General features: G+C 53.2%; 1 protein-coding gene across 1 annotated transcript; it reads right to left on the bottom strand.

Moving 5' to 3' along the window:
* Positions 1 to 494: 494 nt before the first annotated feature.
* On the bottom strand, positions 495 to 10,604 carry LOC142905652 (uncharacterized). Its single transcript, XM_076052490.1, has 3 exons — positions 9,331 to 10,604; positions 5,731 to 5,960; positions 495 to 2,936 (listed from the first exon to the last, which is right to left on the bottom strand). The coding sequence occupies exons 2-3, from the start codon at positions 5,947 to 5,949 to the stop codon at positions 2,121 to 2,123; spliced, it is 1,035 nt and encodes a 344-aa protein (XP_075908605.1). The 5' UTR covers positions 5,950 to 5,960; positions 9,331 to 10,604; the 3' UTR covers positions 495 to 2,120.
* Between the last annotated feature and the right edge of the window lie 13,420 nt (positions 10,605 to 24,024).

Raw genomic sequence — 24,024 nt, 5'->3', positions numbered from 1 at the left:
TCGTCTCGTGAGTCCTCACCTGGGTGGACAGACATCACCAGGGCCTCACTTTGTTTTTGGCGACTATAAACCCACGTGACACATTAAACTGCCCCCTAATCCACTCCCCCCCCCTTATTCTCCTCCAACCCCCTCCCCCAACCCCCTATCCCAATCCCCTCCCCCAACCCCCTCCCCCAGCCCCCTCCCCCAACCCCCTCCCCCATCCCCCTCCCCCTTCACCCGTCCCCTCCCCCTTCACCCTCCCCCATCCCCCAACCCCCTCCCCCAGCCCCTCCCCCAGCCCCCTCCCCCAGCCCCCTCCCCCAGCCCCCTCCCCCAGCCCCCTCCCCTAACCCCCTCCCCCAGCCCCCTCCACCAGCCCCCTCCCCCAGCCCCTCCCCCAGCCCCCTCCCCAGCACCTTCTCACATCATGCCCACGCACCCTCCCCCAGCCCCCTCCCCCAGCCCCTCCCCCCTCCCCCCAGCCTCTCCCCCCTCCCCAGCACCTTCTCGCATCATGCCCACGCCGAGACACTTCTGGAAGCGGCAGAACTGGCAGCGGTTGCGGCGTCGTTTGTCCACGGGGCAGGCGCGGATCCCGAGACACGCGTAGCGCGCTCCCTTCTGCACCGTGCGCTGAGGCACGGAGACACGGAGACACGGAGACACACGTAGAGACACTCACGGAGACACACGTAGAGACACTCACGGAGACACACGTAGAGACACTCACGGAGACACACGTAGAGACACTCACGGAGACACACGTAGAGACACTCACGGAGACACACGTAGAGACACTCACGGAGACACACGTAGAGACACGGAGACACGGAGACACACGTAGAGACACTCACGGAGACTCACGTAGAGACACTCACGGAGACACAGAGAGAGACACTCACGGAGACACACGTAGAGACACTCACGGAGACTCACGTAGAGACACTCACGGAGACACACGTAGAGACACTCACGGAGACACACGTAGAGACACTCACGGAGACTCACGTAGAGACACTCACGGAGACACAGAGAGAGACACTCACGGAGACACAGAGAGAGACACTCACAGAGACAGGCACGCGTGGTGCGCACCCTCCTGCACCGTGCGCTGAGACACGGAGACAGAGACACGGAGACAGAGACAAGGAGAGACACTCACGGAGACACGGAGACACACGTAGAGACACTCACGGAGACACACATAGAGACACGGAGACACAGAGAGAGAGACACTCACAGAGACAGGCACGCGTGGTGCGCACCCTCCTGCACCGTGCGCTGAGACACGGAGACACACGTAGAGACACTCACGGAGACACAGAGAGAGACACTCACAGAGACACAGAGAGAGACACTCATAGAGAGAGGCACGCGTGGTGCGCACCCTCCTGCACCGTGCGCTGAGACACGGAGACAGAGACACGGAGACAGAGACACGGAGACACGTGTCCCGTTAGCGAGCACTCATGAAGAAGGCCGGCACGGCGCACGAGTGGGTGGATGGCCTGCACCACCGCCACACACCACAGGCAGACACACTCGCTTCCGCCATAGGAATGTGGAATTTCCACGTACATTGGCTCTGGGCTGTAAACGTGGGAGCACTGCCCCAATGCTCATTTGAGTAGAAAACTGACTTGGCCTTTGTGTATATTGTGTATATGTGTGTATCTGTGTTGTATATATTGTGTATATGTGTGTCTGTGTTGTGTATATTATGTATATGTGTGTGTCTGTGTTGTGTATATTGTGTATTTGTGTGTGTCTGTGTTGTGTATATTGTGTATATGTGTGTATCTGTGTTGTGTATATTGTGTATATGTGTGTATGTCTATGTGTTTGTGCATCTATGTCTGTGTTTGTGTATACTGTGGGCAGCGGTAGTGTAGCGGTTAGCGCGCTACCGCTACGAACCCGGTCGACCCGAGTCCGATTCCCGCTCACGCCCCACCAACACCAGCGACGATTATCTGAACCGATCCTGTGGCCCTCCCCTGGGTTGACTCAGCCTCAAATGAGTATCCGCTGCGGGGAGCCTCTGTGGGAGACGAACTTTAGAGAGAGCGCGCGGCCGGGCGTAGTCGCCGGCCGCCCCCGACAGCACTTGCCCCAGAGGCTACACCACTGCACGGCTAAGGGGGGAGGTGTGGGTGCTCGATGTGTATCACCTTGAAGAAGCCCTTACACCCCTCGCACGTGCGCACGCCGTAGTGCTGGCACGACGCGCTGTCCCCGCACACCGCGCACGTGCCAGGCACGAGTCCCGCCGGGCGCGTCGGGTGGTGGGGCGACGCTGGGGAGCACAGCCCACCCGGCTGCCCCTGCTGCTGCTGCTGCTGCTGCCCCTGCTGCTGCTGCTCCTGCTGCTGCTCCTGCTGCTGCTCCTGCTGCTGCTGCTGCTGCCCCTGCTGCTGCTGGAAGGCGAAGCAGAAGGGCGATGCGGCAGCGAACTGCAAACCGGCCGTATCAACCTGGGCGCGAACCTCGTCCTCTTCCTGCTGGTCACACTGATGCAACCGCCCGGAGCACACAGCCACCTGCTGATGCTGCTGCTGATGATGATGATGCTGCTGATGATGATGAGGATGCTGATGATGATGCTGCTGCTGATGATGCTGCTGCTGCTCATGCAGCTGCTCGTAAATATGCTGCTGCTCCTGATGATGATGATGATGGTGGTGGTGGCCGTGGTGATGATGATGATGACGAATGCTGAACACTGAGAATGTGACGGGTGGTTCACGTTTGCTCAGGTAACTGGCAGCCGCCTCCTGCTGCCCTTGCTGCTCCTGCTGCTGCTGCTGCTGCCCCATTGGGCAGCAGAGGTCGGCTGAGCCGGGGGGCAACCCCCGGGCACCCCCCTCGTCCGTGTGGCCCGAGATGGGGGCGCCACCGCCAGTCGACACGGGAGCGGAGACGGGCAGTGGCGAATGGTCGAGGAAATAGACCTGGAAACAGAGACACGGACACTGAGACACGGACACTGAGACGCGGACACTGAGACGCGGACCCTGAGACACGGACGCTGAGACACCGACACTGAGACACGGACACTGAGACACGGACACTGAGACACGGACACTGAGACACGGACAATGAGACACGGACACTGAGACACGGACACTGAGACACGGACAATGAGACACGGACACTGAGACACGGACACTGAGACACGGAACACTGAGACACGGACACTGAGACACGGACACTGAGACACCGACGCTGAGACACGGACAATGAGACACGGACACTGAGACACGGACACTGAGACACCGGCACCGAGACACCGACACTGAGACACGGACACTGAGACACAGACACTGAGACACGGACACTGAGACACCAACACTGAGACACGGACACTGAGACACGGACGCTGAGACGCGGACACTGAGACACGGACACTGAGACACGGACGCTGAGACGCGGACACTGAGACACCGACACTGAGACACGGACACTGAGACACGGACACTGAGACACGGACGCTGAGACACGGACCCTGAGACACGGACGCTGAGACACGGACGCTGAGACACGGACGCTGAGACACGGACACAGAGACACGGACAATGAGACACGGACCCTGGGACACGGACCCTGGGAGACGGACGCTGAGACACGGACACAGAGACACGGACACTGAGACACGGACACAGAGACACGGACACTGAGACACGGAGTCGTCGTCGTCATCACCAACGGCGCGCATCATCGCCACGTGGCCGCGCAGAGAGACACGGACCCACGTCCTCCCTGATCCCCAATCCCTGCACCCCCTCACCTTACCTAGTCACACTCCGCTCTGCCTCACTTCTCCCCCACTCCACGCCTCTCCCTCTGCTGACCCCCCCCTCCCCCAGTTCCAAAACCATCTCCTACTCCCCTCGCTGCTCCACCGTCCTGCTCCCCTCTGCCCCCACTCCTTCATCTCCCTGCTCCCCCTTGCCGTGCTGCTCCATGCTGACAGGGATGACCATGACCTCCCTTGCACCGCGTGACACCGGAGAGTGTGGATGGGGGGAGGGTAAAGATGGGGTCACTGGGGTCACAGAGGTCACGGCTCCTGCGTGCCTCATTAAGGAGAGTTCTTCTGACGCGGGGTGAGTGTGGGGGCAGGTTGGCTGATGGTGGTTGCCGTGCTGCTGATGAAGGCGATGTTGCTGGTGGTAGTGATGTTGATGATGATGATGGTGGTGATTATGATGTTGTTTATGTGTGTGTTAATGTGTGTGCACCAAAAGTCTCTACAGGGGATTTTTGTATGTATATATATTAATTTTTGACGTAGATGTGTATGCATGTATTTATAGAAGACTGTTGGGGCAAGTGCTGTTAGCGAGCCCCCCATGATGAAGGCCGGAACGGGACACGGGGGAAAGGGGTGGAAGGTGCCCAGTACTACGCCCGGCCGCCTTTGTCTCTCGAGTAGCGATGTTTACACACAGCACCGGGTACAAGACAATCGTCACTGGTGGTGGTCGTGAGCGGGATTCGAACTCGGGTCGCCAGGTTCGTAGCGCAGCGCGCTAATCGCTCCTCACTCTCACACTCACTCACTCACACACTGTCACAAACTAATGTTCTCCCACTCACACACTCACTCTCTCACACTCTCTCACACTCTCACTCTCTCTCACAATCACACGCACTTTCTCACACTCACACTCTCACACACTGTCACACACTAATGTTCTCCCACTCACACACTCACTCTCTCACACTCTCTCACACTCTCAGTCTATCTCACACACTCACACACTCACAATCACACGCACTTTCTCACACTCACACACTCTTTCTCACACTCACTCACACTCTCACACAACTATCACTCTCACTCACTCTCTGTCACACACTCACTCTCACACTCTCTCCACACTCTCTCACACACACACACTCTCTGTCACACACTCTCTCACACACTAACTCATGCTCTCTCTCACTATCTCTCACACTCACACACTCTCACACACTCTCTCACACATACACTCTCTGTCACACACTCGCTCACACTCTCTCTCACTATCTCTCACACTCACACACTCTCTCTCTCACTCTCTCACACACTCTCACTCTCACACTCTCTCACATTCTCTCACTCTCTCTCACACTCTCTCTATCTCTCACATTCTCTCACACTTTCTCTCTCACACTCTTTCACAATCTCTCTCACTCTCTCATACTCTCTCTATCTCTCACACTCTCTCACACTCTCTCACACACACTCTCTTGCACACTGTCTCTCTCACTCTCTCTCACACTCTCTCTCTCACACTGTCTCTCACACTCTCTCTCTCACTCTCTCTCACACTCTCTCACTCTCTCTCACACTGTCTCTCTCACTCTCTCTCACACTCTCTCTCACTCTCTCTCACACTCTCTCTCTCTCACTCTCTCTCACACTCTCTCTCTCTCTCACTCTCTCTCACACTCTCTCTCTCTCACTCTCTCTCACACTGTCTCTCTCACTCTCTCTCACACTCTCTCTCTCACTCTCTCTCACTCTCTCTCACACTCTCTCTCACTCTCTCACACACACTCTCTTGCACACTGTCTCTCTCACACTCTCTCTCTCACTCTCTCACTCTCTCTCACACTCTCTCTCTCTCACTTTCTCTCACTCACACTCTCTCTCACTCTCTCTCACTCTCTCTCACACTCTCTCTCTCTCACTCTCTCACACACACTCTCTCACACTCTCTCTCTCTCACTCTCTCTCACACTCTCTCACTCTCTCACCTGTTGTCCATGATGCAAGTATCCCACGGGGGGGTCTCCCAGCTCCCCCAGCTCCGCCATGAATGTCACGAAGCTGGGCAGGGAGGCGGCGTCCCCAGAGCCTCCAGAGCCTCCCGCTCCGGCCCCAACGCCGCTCCCAAACCCCGCGCCACCCTCAAACTCGGAGCCGACGTCTCGATGACCCCTCATGGCCGGCGTCTCCACGCACGGCATGACCATGTCCTGGTCACCTGTGAGGCATTGCCCATCAAGCAAAGGCAAAGGTCCCCCGTGTAGCCGGGAGAGCGGGGGGGGGGGGGAGTACTGTTAGCGAGTATAAGGGCACTGCGGTGGCTATGAGATGTTAACTACCTCGCCTGGTATGCAGGTGGTCGTGGTTTCGATTCCGACCCTGACGCCTGCTGCTGTATATTTGGAGTTTGCGTGTCTCTCTCTCTCTCATCATCATCACGGTGGCTAGGAGATGTTAACAACCTCGCCCTGGTCTTCAGGAGGTCGTGGTTTCGATCCCGACCCTGACGCCTGCTGCCGTATATTTGGAGTTTGCGTGTCTCTCTCTCATCATCATCACGGTGGCTATGAGATGTTAACTACCTCGCCTGGTATACAGTAGGTCGTGGGTTCCATCCCGACCCTGATGCCTGCTGCTGTAGTCGGAGTTTGCGTGTCTCTCTCACTCTCATCATCATCACGGTGGCTATGAGATGTTAACTACCTCGCCTGGTATACAGGAGGTCGTGGGTTCCATTCCGACCCTGACGCCTGCTGCTCTAGTCGGAGTTTGCGGTGTCTCTCATCATCATCACGGTGACTATGAGATGTTAACTACCTCGCCTGGTATACAGGAGGTCGTGGGTTCCATTCCAACCCTGACGCCTGCTGCTCTAGTAGGAGTTTGCGGTGTCTCTCTCTCTCTCTATCCGTGGTCGCGTGGATTTTTCGCCAGGCGTCCTCCGGTTTTTCCCTCCACATTTACAATCAACATCACCACGCGTTTAGAGCATCTGGCTGCTTATAAATGTCCAGCCCCGATAACTTCGCTGAGTTGTCGTCTATTCGCGATGGCCAGAGCCGCTTCTGAAGAAGAGCTACAGAGCTCAGCACCCACTCCAGCCCCGTTTGCACACCAGGTTGCTCATTTAAGGCTGAGTCGACCTAGGGGAGGCCCATCACTGGCGCAGATTTCGCTGGTTTAACACGTAGGCTTTCGCTACCAATATCATCCATAAGAGGTTTTTGTTTTGGGTTTGATCGCGTAAATGTGTCAATGTGTTCGTTAAGCCCACCGCCACCCGACACAGCCCAAATTTAGTAAAAGGGTTTTTTTCACTTAAAGAGAACGTGGCCAATTCGTTACGAGTACAGCACCAAGCGGTGTGTTTGCAGAGTAAATCCACAACATTTGCAATCCGAGTGTACGACGTTTCAGCAATAATTGCAACCGGCTTCATCAGGCGGACAGCCCGACTTGTGGAGAACTCCTCCTCCGACACCGGGTGGTGCTGTGTCGGGACTGTACGGCGTAGACCGTCTCTACAGTGTTGGCACGGTATGGGTGCTGTAGGCGGGTGTCACCGAGGTCGCGTCAGATTAAACAAATGGTATGATGACAGATATAACAAATGGATGATGACAGATATAAAAACCTGTGATGATGACAGATATAAAAAAACTGTATGATGACAAATATAAAAACCGGTATGTGACAGATATAAAAAAAACTGTATGATGACAAATATAAAAACCGGTATGATGACAGATATTAAAAAATTGGTATGATGACAGATATAAAAACTGGTATGATGAGATATAGAAAACCGGTATGATGACAGATATAAAAACTGGTATGATGACAGATATAAAAACTTGGCATGATGACATATATAAAAACTGGTATGATGAGATATAAAACCGGTATGATGACAGATATAAACGGGTATGATGACATATTATAAAAACTGGTATGATGACAGATGTAAAAACTGGCATGATGACAGATATAAAAACTGGTATGATGACAGATATAAAAATTGGTATGATGACATATTTAAAAAAACGGATTATGACAATAAAAAACGGTATGATACAGAATGAAAAAACTGGTATGATGAGATATAAAAACCGGTATGATGACCAGATATAAAAACTGGTATGATGACAGATATAAAAAACTGGTATGATGAGATATAAAAACCGGTATGATGACATATAAAAACTGGTATGATGACAGATATCTAAACTGGTATGATGACAGATATAAAAACTGGCATGATGACATATATAAAAACTGTGTATGATGAGATATAAAAAACCGGTATGATGACAGATATAAACGGGTATGATGACATATATAAAAACTGGTATGATGACAGATATAAAAACTGGCATGATGACAGATATAAAAACTGGTATGATGACAGATATAAAAATTGGTATGATGACATATTAAAAAAAACGGGATTGACATAAAAACCGGTATGATGACAGATAGAAAAACTGGTATGATGAGATATAAAAACCGGTATGATGACAGATATAAAAACTGGTATGATGACAGATATAAAAACCGGTATGATGACAGATACGTAAAATGGTATGATGACAGATATAAAAACTGGCATGATGACAGATATAACAACGGGTATGATGCGATATAAAAACCGGTATGATGACAAATATAAAACTGGTATGATGACAGATATAAAAACTGGTATGATGACATGTATAAAAACTGGTATGAGGACAGACATAAAAACTGGCATGATGACAGATATAAAAACTGGTATGATGAGATGTAAAACCGGTATAAAAACTGGCATGATGACAGATATAAAAACTGGTATGATGAGATGTAAAAACCGGTATGACATATAAAAACTGGCATGATGACAGATATAAAAACTGGTATGATGACAGATATAAAAACTGGTATGATGACAGATATAAAAACTGGTATGACAGATATAAAAACTGGTATGATGACAGGTATAAAAACTGGTATGATGACAGATATAAAAACCGGTATGATGACAGATATAAAAACTGGTATGATGACAGACGTAAAAACTGGTATGATGACAGATATAAAAACTGGTATGATGAGAGATATAAAAACTGGTATGATGACAGATATAAAAACTGGTATGATGACAGATATAAAATGGCATGATGACAGATATCAAAACTGGTATGATGACAGACATAAAAACCGGCATGATGACATATAAAAACTGGTATGATGACAGATATTTCCGTTCTTGGCCGTGAGTGGAAATCAATCTCGGCAGGCCCGATTCGCCCACAGCGCAGTGGGCTAACCACACGCCACCGCTCCCCAAATGTACCAACACACAACAACAACAACAGCAGCAGCAGCAGCACACAAACAATCACCACAAAGTGGCGGTGACGTCACCGCGGCGCTTGTGCCAGGCTAGGTGCCGAAGGCCCCCCTGGCAGGTTACGGTAACAGACTCAGGTGCCATGGGGTTGACTGACTGAGATGACCGGGAGATGCATGCACCAGCCGTGTTCTCAGGCGTGCCAACTCTCTCCCTCTCTCTCACACACGCACGCACGCATGTCTGTGTGTTCACTTACATTGATTTGTTCAATCCACTGCTGGATAGAGGGTTTCCCACGCCGTGCTGGTCACGGAGGTTGTTTGACCATACTTCACCACGTAAGGTTAGCGTGGGTTGCGTGTGTATGTGTGTACACGTGTGCTTATATGAACCTATGTGTATGTGTTCTTGTGTATGTGTGTGTGTGCACATAGCCTGGCACAAGCGTCGTGGTGACGTCACCGCCACTTAGTGGCGAATGGCGGTTGTTGTTGTTATAAATAATAAGTTAGTGTCTGTGTGTGTGTGTTGGGGAGCGGTGGGGCAGTGGTCAGCGCACTACACTACGAACTATGCGGCACGAGTTCGAGTCGAGCTCACAGCAGGAGAGATATCTGAGCCGGTGCGGGGCCTCCCCTAGGTCGACTCAACCTCAAATGATTTACCTGGTGCGGTGTGCTAAAATATTAACATCCGGGGAGACAAAGGCGGCCGGGCGTGGTTGCTGACCACTCACCTCGTTGTACACCGCTTCGGCCTTAACAGGTGCTCGGTAAAACATTACTTTGCCGAAGTATTTTAAAGGCTACGCGAGGGATCTTTGTCTTTGCATCTGAGTAAGTGTGTACGTATGTCTATGCGTGAGTGCATGAATGTAATGTGAAGTCTGTAAGAGTGTCTATGAATGAGTGTGTCTATGAGTGAGTGTGTCTATGAGTGTGTCTATGAGTGAGTGTGTCTTTGAGTGTGTCTATGAGTGAGTGTGTCTATGAATGTGTCTATGAGTGTGTCTGTGAGTGAGTGTGTCTATGAGTAAGTGTGTCTATGAGTGTGTCTATGAGTGAGTGAGTCTATGTGTGTGTTATGAGTGTGTCTATGAGTGAGTGTGTCTGTGAGTGTGTCTATGAGTGTGTCTATGAGTGAGTGTGTCTATGAGTGTGTCTATGAATGAGTGTGTCTATGAATGAGTGTGTCTGAGTGTGTCTATGAGTGTGTCTATGAGTAAGTGTGTCTATGAGTGAGTGAGTCTATGAGAGAGTGTGTCTATGAGTGTGTCTATGAGGTGTCTATGAGTGAGTGTGTCTCTGAGTGTCTATGCGTGTGTCTATGAGTGAGGGTGTCTATGAGTGTGTCAATGAATGTGTCTATGAGTGTGTCTATGAGTGTGTCAATGAATGTGTCTATGAGTGTGTCTGTGAGTGTATCAATGAATGTGTCTATGAGTGTGTCTGTGAGTGTGTCAATGAGTGTGTCACGGAGTATGTCTATGAGTGAGTGTGTCTATGAGTGTGTCTGTGAAGTGTGTCTATGAGTGTGTCTATTGAGTGAGTGTGTCTATGAGTGTGTCACGGAGTGTGACTAAAGATGTGTCACGGAGTGTGTCAGAGCTGGGAGTGAGTGTCTATGAGTGTGTCTATGAGTTAGTGTGTCTATGAGTGCGTCTATGAGTTTGTCAATGAATGAGTGTGTCTGTGAGTGTGTCAATGAGTGTGTCACGGAGTATGTCTATGAGTGAGTGTCAATGAGTGAGTGTCAATGAGTGAGTGTAGCTGAGTATTGGCAGTCGGCGCGCCCTGCAGCTGATTTATATTTACAAGCGATGACCAATCACCGCACTCGGCCCATCAGCCAATCAGTTCCCGACCAGCAGCCCATGAATATTAAACGTCGCGAGTGCGTGGGGAGCGGTGGCGCAGTTGTTAGCGCTGCACCCGCAAACGGTGACAGCGAATTTTTGTGATCCCGCTCCTGTGTCCCTCCTCCCCTAGGTCGACTCAGCCTTAAATTACCACCCGCTGCGGTGTCTCTCAATCATCAGCACTGGGGAGACAAAGGCGGCCGGGGCGTGGTACACTGCCCTCGCACCACACACTGTCATGCGTAAGGGTTTGCTCGCGAGCAGCACTTGGCCAAAACATTGTGGAGAGGCTACCAGGGCGTTGTGGGAGCAAAAGCTCTAGCTTTGTGACGTGTGCAGAGGGGGGGGGGGGCTCTGTGACGTAGAGGCGGGGGTTTTGTGACGTCGAGGGGGCTAAGATTAGCCCCTCCTAGCTCGGGGCTACACAGGAACGGCGCACGAAGAGAGGATACCACTCATCCCACACTCCCCCCCCCCGCCCATAGCACCACCACCACCACTCACACACTACTCACCACGCCACACACACTCACTATGCCAACACATACACACACCACTCAGCGTGTGTATGTATGTTGACCTTCGTTCGCAACCGGGACAGATTCCCATTATCTGAATCGGTCCTGGGCCTCACCTGGGTCGACTCAGCCTCAAATGTGTACCTGGTGCGGTGTGTAGTAAACATCGCCACTGGGGGAGACAAAGGCGGCCGGGCGTGGTGCTGGCCACCCACCCCCTCGTGTGTGCCGTGCCGGCCTTCACAGGTGCTGCTGCTCGCTAACAGCACTTGCCCCCAGAGTCTGTGACAGGCTACAACGGGGGACCTTTGTCTGTATGTGAGGTTCTTCTGCCAGCAGTGGCATGGGCAGGCAATTGCAGGGTTACCGCTTTGGTCCTGGTGGTGGTGGTGGTGGCGGTGGTGGGGTGGTGGTGGGGCGGGCGGCGGTGGTGGTGGTGGCGGTGTGGTGGTGGCGGGTGGGGCGGTGGCGGTGGGGAGCGGCAGTGGTAGCGGTCAGCGCTCAGCGAACCGGGAAACTCGGGTTCGATTCCCGCTCACGGCCAACACCAGTGACAATTATCTGAACGGGCCCTGGGCCTCACCTGGGGTCGACTCAGCCTCAAATGTGTACCTGGCGCGGTGTGTAGTAAACATCGCCCCTGGGGGAGACAAAAGCGGCCGGGCGTGGAGTTGGCCACCCACCCCCTCCGTGTGCCGCGCCGGCCTTCATAGGTGCTACTCGCCGACAGCACTTTCCCCTACAGTCTGTTAAGGCTACACGGGGGATCTTTGGTGGTGGTGGTGGTGACGATGACGGCACACGCGGTCAGGGAAAACGCACGTGGGATGTATTTGTGAGTTAATGTATTAATTAACACGAAACCGCGCGCTCATTCCATGGCGCGGGTTCCAGGAACAACAGAATCTTAAAAGGACGAACGCGGATTGTGGTAGACCGAGCAAATCTCAGCTCGGAATAAAAATAAAATAAAAACTTCACCAGAGCGGAGAAGGCTCCCATCCCCCACCCACCCCTGCCCCCCACCCACCCCCGTGGTCTCAGCCTTACAGCGCCAGACCGATCTAGTCCCCTGTTGTTGACATCACCGCAGAGCCACTGCTAGAAATTCCACGTTTCTATGGCCGGCCGGTGAGCCTCTATTCAAAAAGGGGAATCCCGAGTCCCACTTGTGAATCAAGGCTCCTTGTCCCTGGTCTGTTTAGCGCTCACCCTGGTAAGACGGAGACGATTTGGGACTTTAAACGTTTTGAATTCACCCACAAAGTGGTGGGGAATTGTATCAACCCCGGCAAATAGGTGGCATCATGGACGAACCCAACCTGGCACATCACCGCATAAACACACAAACGACAAAGATCCCCCGTGTAGCCTTAGCATACTGTTGGGGCAAGTGCTATTCGCGAGCAACCTATGAAGGCCGACACGGCACACGAGGGGTTGGGTGGCCAGCACCACACCCGGCCGCCTTTGTCTCCCCAGTGGCGATGTTTACACACCGCACCGGGCGCTAATGTAAGGCTCGGTTCGACCTCGAGGAAGCTCAGGACCGGTTCAGATGATCACCACCGATGTTGCGCATGCACGGAGATCGAACTCAGGTCGCCCGCAGTCACCGCTCCCCACAAATCAACATCGTCACTGGGAAGACAAAGGCGTCCGGGGGTGGTTCTGGCCACACCGCGTGTGTCGGTGTCGGTCTTCGTGTGCCGTGCCGGTCGTCAAAGGCACCCGCTAACAGCACTTACCCCCAACAGATCGTTAGAGCTACACGGGGTGTCTTTGCCTTTGTGCTTGTCGCCGTGTGCGGTCAGCTGACAGCACCGCGAGACGTCTCCTCCTCCAGGAACCATCGTGCAGGTGAGATGTTCCAGCGAGATAACACGGTGCCACTGCAGTGACGGTGATGGCGGCTCTTGTGCACTGCGCCGCCTTCCCACTCCTTATAAGGGAGGTGAGACGATCACAACCCCGCGGGGCGGATAAACCGCGTGGTCCGTGATGGAACGCGAAGTTGGAAAGAGCCGAGGGTGGTGGTGGTGCTGGTGGTGCTGTGGTGCTGGTGGTGCTGATGGTGGTGGTCCTGGTGGTGCTGGTGGTGCTGGTGGTGCTGGTGGTGCTGATAGTGCTGATGGTGCCGATGGTGGTGCTGATGGTGGTGGTGGTGCTGATTGTGGTGGTGCTGATGGTGCTGGTGGTGCTGATAGTGATGGTGGTGGTGCTGATGGTGGTGGTGCTGATGGTGGTGGTGCTGATGGTGGTGGTGGTGCTGATGGTGCTGGTGTTGCTGATGGTCGTGGTGGTGATGCTGATGGTGCTGGTGGTGCTGATGGTAGTGATGCTGGTGGTGGTGCTGATGGTGGTGGGTGCTGATGGTGGTGGGTGCTGATGGTGGTGGTGCTGATGGTAGTAGTGCTGATGGTGCTGGTGTTGCTGATGGTGGTGGTTGCTGATGATGGTGCTGATTATGGTGGTGCTGATGGTGGTGGTGCTGATGGTGGTGGTGCTGACGTGGAGCTGAGTGGACTTGCCGATGACTGGTACCAGCGGTGTCAAGATCGGCCTCTGTGGAGGAGGCTCGTGAAGGACGCTACTGGGCAGTTGGAGGCAGTCGCCCTCCAACAACAACGGAGGGCGGAGGAGCGACGCTCACAACAGCGAGCGGAGCGCCGGGTGGCTAAAGCACAGCAGGTTGGCACAGTAGGGGGCACAGGTGGTGCGTCAGCCAGTCATCTCAGTCAGTCGACCCGTGGCACCTGGGTCTGCCCCGTGACCTCCTGCCAGCGGGCGTTCGACACTTCACGTGGCCTCAGGGTGCACATAGCCTGGCACAAGCGTCGTGGTGACGTCACCGCCACTTAGTGGCGAATGGCGGTTGTTGTTGTTGTTGGTGCTGATGGTGGTGGTTGCTGATGGTGGTGCTGATGGTAGTAGTGCTGATGGTGCTGGTGTTGCTGATGGTAGTGTTGCTGATGGTGGTGGTTGCTGATGGTGGTGTTGCTGATGGTGGTGGTGCTGATGGTGGTGGTGCTGATGGTGGTGCTGATGGTGGTGGTGCTGATGGTGGTGGTTGCTGTTGGTGGTGGTGCTGATTGTGGTGGTGGTGCTGATGGTGGTGCTGATGATGGTGGTGGTGCTGATGGTGGTGGTGATGGTGCTGGTGTTGCTGATGGTGGTGCTGATGGTGGTGGTGCTGATTGTGGTGGTGTTGCTGATGGTAGTGATGCTGATGGTGGTGCTGATGGTCACCCCCACGCGAGTCGCCCCCCCCCCCCCCAGGAGCTGTTCCACCGCATGCGTCTTCGCTTCCAGGAAACGAGGTCACCGCTTCCCAGCTGACCCAGCGGACTCACGCTCACAGTAAGACACCCAACAACTCACTCACACTCACCCAACAACTCACTCACACTCACAGAAACTCACCCAACAACTCACTCACACTCACAGAAACTCACCCAACAACTCACTCACACTCACAGAAACTCACCCAACAACTCACTCACACTCACAGAAACTCACCCAACAACTCACTCGCACTCACAGAAACTCACCCAACAACTCACTCACACTCACAGAAACTCACCAAACAACTCACTCACACTCACAGAAACTCACCCAACAACTCATTCACACTCACAGAAACTCACCCAACAACTCACACTCACAGAAACTCACCAAACAACTCACTCACACTCACAGAAACTCACCCAACAACTCATTCACACTCACAGAAACTCACCCAACAACTCACTCACACTCACAGAAACTCACCAAACAACTCACTCACACTCACAGAAACTCACCAAACAACTCACTCACACTCACAGAAACTCACCCAACAACTCATTCACACTCACAGAAACTCACCCAACAACTCACACTCACAGAAACTCACCCAACTAGTCACTCACACTCACAGAAACTCACCCAACAACTCACACTCACAGAAACTCACCCAACTACTCACTCATGCACTCACCTTCTCGATCACTCGCACACACCTTACACGCAGACTCACGACTCAATCATTGATATCGACTCACCCTCTCACGCACTCACCCTCTCTCAATCACCCTTTCTCTCTCACCCTCTCTCTCTCTCACCATCTCTCTCTCACCCTCTCTCTCACTCGCTCACCCTCTCTCTCACTCTCTCGCCCTATTCTCTCACCCTCTCTCCCACCCTCTCTCTCACCCCCGACTCTTTCCACGCGGTCGCCCTCTGCCCCGCGCGCGACCGCGACTCTGGGAACTCAAAGAACCGCAGCTGCTGCCCGAGGTCCACCCCACCCCTTCCAGCCCCCCTCCCTCCCCCCTCCCTCCCCCCTCCCTCCCACCTCCATCCCCCCTCCCCCCTCCCTCCCCCCTCCCTCCCACCTCCATCCCCCCTCCCCCCTCCCTCCCACCTCCATCCCCCCTCCCCCCCTCCCTCCCACCTCCATCCCCCCTCCCTCCCCCCTCCCTCCCACCGCCATCCCCCCTCCCTCCCACCTCCATCCCCCCTCCCTCCCACCTCCATCCCCCCTCCCTCCCACCTCCATCCCCCCTCCCTCCCCCCTCCCTCCCACCTCCATCCCCCCTCCATCCCACATTCCCCGTCCCTCCCACCTCCATCCCCTCTCCCTCCCACCTCCATCCCTCCCCCCTCCCTCCCACCTCCATCCGAACTCCCTCCCCCCTCCCTCCCACCTCCATCCCCCCGCCCTCCCCCCTTTTCTCCCACCTCCATCCCCTCCCACCTCAGTGGCCCATCCTTCACCACGCCAGCTCTCGCTGGGCGATAATTGAAGGCGGTGGAGGGGGTGGAGGGGGTGGAGGGTGGCAGCGCTGCCGACGTTAGGGGCCGTCCATAAATGACGTCACGCATCTAGGGGGGGGAGGGGGGAGGGGGAGAGCTCTGTGACGTCATTCACGGACGGCCCCCTTAGCCGTGGCGGGGAGCCGAGCCGAGGCGTCCGGCTACGTGGGGCAGCGCGCGCACCAAAGCACGCCGCGACCGCTCCATCGCCCGACTCGTCGGCAAAGGCCTTCTGCTCCCCTCTGCTGGCAACGTCCTCGAACTGCCCGAAGCGAATCGCATTTCAAGACGGCCACGTGTGGCGCGAGTCGGCGCAGCTTACGCGATACAACACGAACTACGTGGGTAGAAACGAAGCAAATTAAATAACAGCGTTCGACGTTTCGATTGCAGCGCAAGCAATCATCATCGGGCACAAATGAAAGAGAAAACAAGCCGAGTAAATTCTCGATTCGAAGTTTTCGTGAGTGCAAGGATCCACATACTCCTTTCGCTTCTTTCGCTAAAGTCGCGTAGGTAAAACAAAAATAAGTAAAACATTTAATGAAATAAAACAAAAATGAAAACAATTCAATCACGACGTTTCGGAGGCAACACAATTTTTTTATTTGTTTGTTTTTTACCTACGTGACTTTACCGAAAGAACTAAGCAGAAGGATGAAACTTAGAAAACTTAGAAGTATAATGCAATATACAACACAGAGAGTCGGCTAACATAACAGTCAACACCCCTACCTGGTGGATTACGTTCTTCCAAAGGTTGCTAAATTTGAGAGAGAGAGACAAGACACAGACACGGAGACACAAAGACAGACACACAAGCTGAGAGAGATGACACAAAGACACACAGAGAGAGAGAAAACAAATTTACCACATTCCTGTGGAGGGAGCTGGTAGGAACGTCGGGTTGCTCGGTCAATGGCCAGGGTCAACGGCGGCACCACCACGTGGTGTATTCCGCACAATATGCACGACTCTGAGGGCGGGCACAAGCCGGCGTGAGTAGGTTAAACGTTGAGTTTTATAAGGGCACCACGGGGTGACCAGCCCCTCCCCACCCTCCCCACCCAGCCCCTCCCTCCTCACCCAGCCCCACCCTCCTCACCCAGCCACACCCCTCCCACCCCCAACCCAGCCCCACCCTCCCCACCCAGCCCCTCCCCACCCTCCCCACCCAGCCCCTCCCCACCTTCCCCACCCAGCCCCTCCCCACCCTCCCCTCTCCACCCAGCCCCACCTCTCCCATTTTTGGATGCACGACGGACGGACGGACACAATAATCCCCTGTGGGCTGGTGGTGTAACCAGGAGGTTCCTACACAGTAAAACCTCCCCGTAGAGGTACTTCAAACTTGATTTGGAGCTTTCGTGACTGCAGGAATTACTCTTTGATTATTTCTTCTCTCTGTGTGTGTCTGTGTTTTGTCTCTCTCTCAAATTTAGCAATCTTTGGAAGAACGTAATCAACCAGGTAGGGTGTTGACTCTTAAGTTAGCAGACTCTCTGTGGTGTTGTATTGCATTACATTTCTAAGTTTACTAGAGTTGTTTTCTCTTTCATTTGTACCTGATGATGATTGCTTGTGTTGCAATCGAAACGCCGTGCGCTATTATTTATTTATTTCCACGTGACTTTACCAAAAGAAGAGTGAAATGGCTATTATTGCCCACAAACTTTGCTTTTGTGACCAGGACAGTGATATTTTGAAATTTACCTATTTTCAATGAGAAAAGCGGGCGAATTTGTCTTTTCGTTCACATAAAGTCAGGAGAAAACAACATATGAATAAAAATGAACATGGATTTATACTAAAGTAATACAAAAATTACTACAAAAGATTTAGAAGTGAGTAGTTTTTCGAGATTTACCATTGTACTGTACGTCACTTTCACGAATCAGCCCCGAAATGTAGTCTCCCATCATATTCTCGTTATACTGTCCTTGGTAGTGGCGTTCAAAGTCCAGTATATCCTGGTGGAAGCGCGTGCCTCGCTCTTCCGAGTACGCTCCCATGTTCTCCTTGAATTTATCAAGATGAGCCTCAAGGATGTGGACTTTGAGGGACATTCTACAGCTCATTGTGCCGTAGTTCTTCACCAGAGTCTCAACCAGCTCCACATAGTTTTCGACCTTGCGATTGCCCAGGAAGCCACGAACCACTGCGACAAAGCTGTTCCAAGCCGCTTTCTCCTTATTAGTGAGCTTCTTGGGGAATTCATTGCACTCCAGGATCTTATTTATCTGTGGTCTGATGAAGATACCGGCTTTGACCTTTGCCTCAGACAGCTTAGGGAAGAAGTCTTGAAGGTACTTGAAGGGTGCCGACTCCTTATCTACAGCTCTGACAAATTGTTTCAAAAGGCCCAATTTGATGTGCAGTGGTGGCATCAGCACCTGCCGGGGGTCCACCAGTGGCTCCCACTTGACGTTGTTCCTCCCCACAGAGAACTCGGTCCGCTGTGGCCAATCTCACCTGTGGTAGTGTGCCTTGGTGTCCCTGCAGTCCCAAAGGCAAAGATAGGAGGGAAACTTGGTAAAACCGCCTTTTGAGACCCATCAGGAATGCCACCGTTTTGAAGTTTCCGATGACCTCCCAGCCGTACTGATCATACTTCAAGGCGTCCAGCAAGGTCTTGATGCTGTTGTAATCCTCTTTGAGGTGCACCGAGTGAGCCAGGGGAAGAGACGGGTACTTGTTACCATTATGGAGCAACAGCACGGCTTTGAGGCTCCTGGATGAGCTATCAATGAAGAGGCGCCACTCATTCTGGTTACAGGCGATTCCAATTGCCTCGAACAGACTGGTCACATTGTGGCAGAAGCAGAGCCCATCTTGACGGGTGAAGAAGCTGCAAAAAGGTTGGTGACGCTTCCTCTGATCTGCGACTTGCACACTTTCATCCAACAAGTTCCACTGCTTGAAGCCTAGACGTCAAAAGCTCGGCATTGGACTTGGTGAGACCAAGATCTCTGATCAAGTCGTTGAGGTCTTGTTGGTTGTGGTAGTATGGGTTTCTCTCCTCAGCTCCACCTCTGATATTGTCACCTGGATCTACAACGTCTTCCTCGCTCTCTGACTTGCCGCTCTCTTCTAAAGACGGCTGCTCTCTCTCCGGAGGAGCGGGTACGGGGAGCTCATGGCAGTGTGGCACCTGGGCGATGGATGAAGGAAGGTCCGGATACGTGATAGCAGGTGCGTTCTTGCCAGTCCGACGTTTGGAAGGGTACACCATACAGAAGTAGCAGTTGCTTGAATGGTCAGTGAATTCTCGACAAATTCTTGGGATAGCGAACTTCATGGCTCTCTTTTCCCTTATGTACCATCCTACAAATATACATTTATTTCACCCATGACTAATGTGTAAGAGATTCTCGCAACATTTTCATATATATATTTTTCAATAAAATTGAAAATTGTAAAACATTTTCAAGTGATAAACTTTTACAATTAAAAACATTGTAACAAATTTTATAATGTAAAATTCCGAGCAACAATTGTCCATCTTACCTTCCAGAGTTGTTTTTGCATTGCTCGCAGGTGAAATGGGGTGCCCAGGGGTTGTCTTGATCCCCGACAGGCATGCCGAAATATGCCTTGTACGAAATGTCTTGTAATTATGTATAATTATGTAAGTATATATAATTATACACAGTACCTACATAGTACATCCCCTATATTCACAGTACCTATATACACAGCCCCTATATACACAGTACCTATAGACTACAGCCTACACCAGAGCTCCCTCTGGTGGAGGCCCTTCCTGTAGACCCTCAAGAGACAGCTCCCTCTGGTGGAGGCCCTTCCTGTAGACCCTCAAGAGACAGCTCCCTCTGATGGAGGCCCTTCCTGTAGACCCTTGAGAGGGCTCCCTCTGGTGGAGGCCCTTCCTATAGACCCTCAAGAGGGTTCTCTAAGAGACATTCCGAGACGACACACACTGGGTCGCGAGGGTGAATGGCAAGGGAGAGAAGCGGGCACACTGGGTAGGGCGGGTGAATGTAATGTTACGATAGGGAGGCAGACCTATTGTGTAAAGTGGACATGCTGGGTAAGGAGGCTTGATGGGGTTAACAGGAGTGTACACGTTAGGCGGGGGGTGGTGGTGGGAGGCACGGAGATTGGGAAGGAGGCCGTTCGGTACACGACCCTTCGGTCGATCCGCTGCCGGACGGAAGAGTCCTCCCCCTACGCGGCGGCGGTGGGTCCCCCCCGGGGGAATAGTTTGGCCATGGTTTACCGCGCGCGGTTCAACCATTGCGGTTCGAACGTGGCCGCGAATCGAGTTCAGGTCTCTCTGGGTGCGGAGGGGACAGCGCGCGCCGTGACCCGCTGTGCCGTCACTTCCCACGAGAACACAAAAAGATCCCCCTTCCCCCCGGCACAGCCATTACCAGACTGCTGGGGGAGGGACACGTGCTGTTAGCAAGTCTCTAAGTAGGCTGAAGCAGAACACGGTCGGGGCACAAGTGGCCACCAACACGCACGGCCGCTTTTGTCTCTGCACCAGGTACTAATTTTAAGACGAAGTCGACCTATCGATGCTGGCCGCAGGCGGGAATTGAACTCTTGTCGCCGGGTTCGTGGTGCAGCGGACCGACGACTAAACGACCGCTCCCCACCGTACAGACACAAGGGGAGCCAGCCGCCATTCGCCACTGTGTGACAGTGCCGGCGCTTTGTGCCAGGCTGTGTGCACCTTGCAGGCCACGTGACGAGTAGACGGCTCGCTGGCAGGTCATGGGACAGACCCAGGTGGCGTGGGTTAACCGAGATGACTGGCACGATGCACCACCTGTGCTCCCCACCCTGCCGACTTGCTGTGTTTTAACCGCCCGGTGCTCTGCTCGTTGTGAGCGTCGCTCCTCCGCCCTCCTTTGATGTTGGAGGGCGAATGCCTCCAAATGCCCAGCAGCGTCCTTCACGAGCCTCCTCCACAGAGGCCGATCTTGACACCGCTGGTACCGGTCATCGGCAAGTCCAATCAGCTCCACGTCCTGTACCACATCACTCCATCTCTTCTCCAGCCCGTGCCGCGCCCGTTTAGCCCCCTCTATTTGGCCAAACTGAAGCTGCTTGGACATGCAGGCGCTGGGCATGCGGGCTACATGACCCCGCCAATGTAGCCTCACTTGCCGGAGGAGCTAACTGATGGGACTGTGCCCAGGTCTTCCAAGGAAGCATGTGAAATCCAATTCGGTCATCAAACTTGGATGGATCGTAGGGCAGGGCGAGCCCGAATGTTTCAAACCGGCAGAGGTGTTCCTTGTAGCAACTTCTTAGGTGAAACAGACACGCGCACACAATGACCGGCCATGCAACGCAACGTGATAAACAGCTACCTTTATTACACACTCGCCAAGTGAAGGAGTTGTGTGTACAGGGGTGAAATTAGAACTTTAAGGTCAGAGAAACCAGCAACTGGAGGCATCATCACCATCACTGTCATCGTCATCGTCGCCACCATCATCATCACCAGCGTAGTCGTCTTTACCGAAAAATATAGTAAAAATGCAATTCTACAATGCGGGCATGCTATGTCTGTATTTACAAGTTACATATATGAAAGAAAAACTTACAAAGACTCGCCTACATACTACAAGAGGTAATGCAATTGTTAATCGTTTGGTACAATGGTAATTATGCTTAAACAAGAGTTAATCATTAATAGTAAATGAGGGTTAACTACATTTAACGCTGGCATTAACAACCTCACGCCCCACAGTTAACGCTACAGCGGCTGCGCAACTCCGCCAGATATCATTTTTTTGTTTAAAATAACGGTCAAATAAAAACGTGAAATGAAAACAACAAAACGCGGGGAGGGGGGGCGGCCAGTGGGGGGGGGGGGGGGGGGGGGCTGGGGAGGAGCCCGGGGGGGGCCGGAGTCGGGCGGGCGTGCGGCCACAACGATCGTAAGAAGAAGAAGAAGAAGCAACTCTTTCTCTCTCTTTCTCGCCTAAAAATATTCCTTTCCAAAAAACAGTCACGTGGAGTTTGGGTAAAATGCAAACGCAGCTCAATGGGCTGCGTTTGTCTCGTGGTGGGGGGCGGGGGCGGGGGGGCGGGGGGGGTGTTTCGTCAGGAAATGAACAGGGTGGGTGGGGGGGGGGGCGGGCAAATAAAAATATTAATAACAATAACGATGATTAATAATAATTATAGTGATCATAACGATCCGCCACCACTCCGCCCCCCCCCCCCAGGGGAGAGAGAGAGAGAGGGGGGGCTGCTGTGTGCGTGCTCGTGTTGTGTTGCGGTGTCCGTGCGTCCTTCCGTTGTCCCGTGCGCTCAATAGGTCAAATAATTTCACAGCTTCTATCAAAAGTTCCTTCAGCAGAGTCCGTCCCGGAACACGGCGGTGCCTGCGTGCGGGAGACACGCGGACCACCCACAGCCCGAAAGGTGAGCGTCAGTTTACTCAGTTTTTCTCCTATCCGTGTAGAGATAAATATATATTTGTTTTAAAAAAAAAGTGATTTATTTCGCCCCTCCCATACTTTGCACCCCTACACCCTCTGCTGTTTTTTTTTCGTACTGTCGCTGTAACGTTACGACGACCCCGTTGCCCGCCCATACTGGACACCAGTGAAAGTGAGAGTGTTGGAGCTCATCGGATTCCTCCTGCCGCGCGTTTCACGGTTAATGCAAGAGGGGTGGAGAGGGGGGGGGGGCGGGGCCGGGCCGGTGACGTTTTCACCGTTGAGCCATTCCAAACCCGAGTAAAATTAGCGGTGTGTCGCTTTCCAAAGTTTGGCAAATCCGAACCCTGACGGCGGGCACGCAAACAGCCTGGGGGGAGGGGGGCCGGGCGCCCTCCCCCTCTTGCAAATGAGGTCCACGTGATCTTTTAAAGGGGGGGGGGGCGGACACGGCGAGAGCGGATGGCGCGTAGTAAGTTCAGCGTCAGTTTCTCGCACAACCACTACCGACGGTCATCCGCTGGCCCAATTTGCGTTGCTAACGAGTCTGACTTTCTCTTGGGAGGAACCGGGAGAAACACTCAACCCACACTATCGGATGTGGAGGTGGGGGGGGGGGGTGACTCTCATAGCTCCGCACAGATGGATTCAGAATCCACTGCTGCGTTTGCATCTCCTGCCCCCCCCCTCTCTCCGCCAATTTTTGTCTACGTGGAGGAAACTTGGGAGGGCTACAAAAATTATAAAAACCCCATAAGAGTTTTTTTTGGGGCAAGATCGTATAAATGTATGCGTCGTTAAACCCGCCACCACCCGACACAGCCAACTAGTAAGGGATTTGTCACGTAAACAGAACGTGCCAATTTGTTACTAGTACAGCACACCGGTGCGTTGGGAGGATTTCCCCACAAATCTGGCTGTCACCTGATGAAGCTAGTTGTAATTGCTGGCGAAACGTCGTGCTCGGATTGTAAACGTTTGTGTTTTTTCCGCTGTACTCGTGACGAATTGGCACGTTCTGTTGACGTGACAAACCCTTGCCAATTATGGATGATATTGGTCGCGAAATCCCACGTGATAAAATGATCCCAAAAAATAAAACCCTCCCCCCCCCGTTGGGAGCCAATGGGCGGCCACACACACACACACACACGTGCGCACACACGCACACGGCCGTGAAGCAAGGTTCTCCGCGAGAGCACGCCGCGCACGTTCGCGCGATTGAGAAGTGCACGTGGGTGCAGCGGCGGTGGTGCGGGCCGCCCGCGATGGCGCGCGTGCAGTCGCGCGGAGCCGCGGCTGGACACACGGACGCGTGGTGCGATCGCGTGCGATGGGAACGCTGGCTGGCGATT

This window comes from Petromyzon marinus, chromosome 56 (assembly GCF_048934315.1).
Source record: "Petromyzon marinus isolate PM22_M1 ecotype Great Lakes invasive population chromosome 56, UKy_Petmar_22M1.pri1.0, whole genome shotgun sequence".
Classification (NCBI taxonomy): Eukaryota; Metazoa; Chordata; class Hyperoartia; order Petromyzontiformes; family Petromyzontidae; genus Petromyzon; species Petromyzon marinus.
The sequence above is the reverse complement of the archived record's forward strand: the minus strand, read 5'-3'. Positions and strand labels throughout refer to the sequence as shown.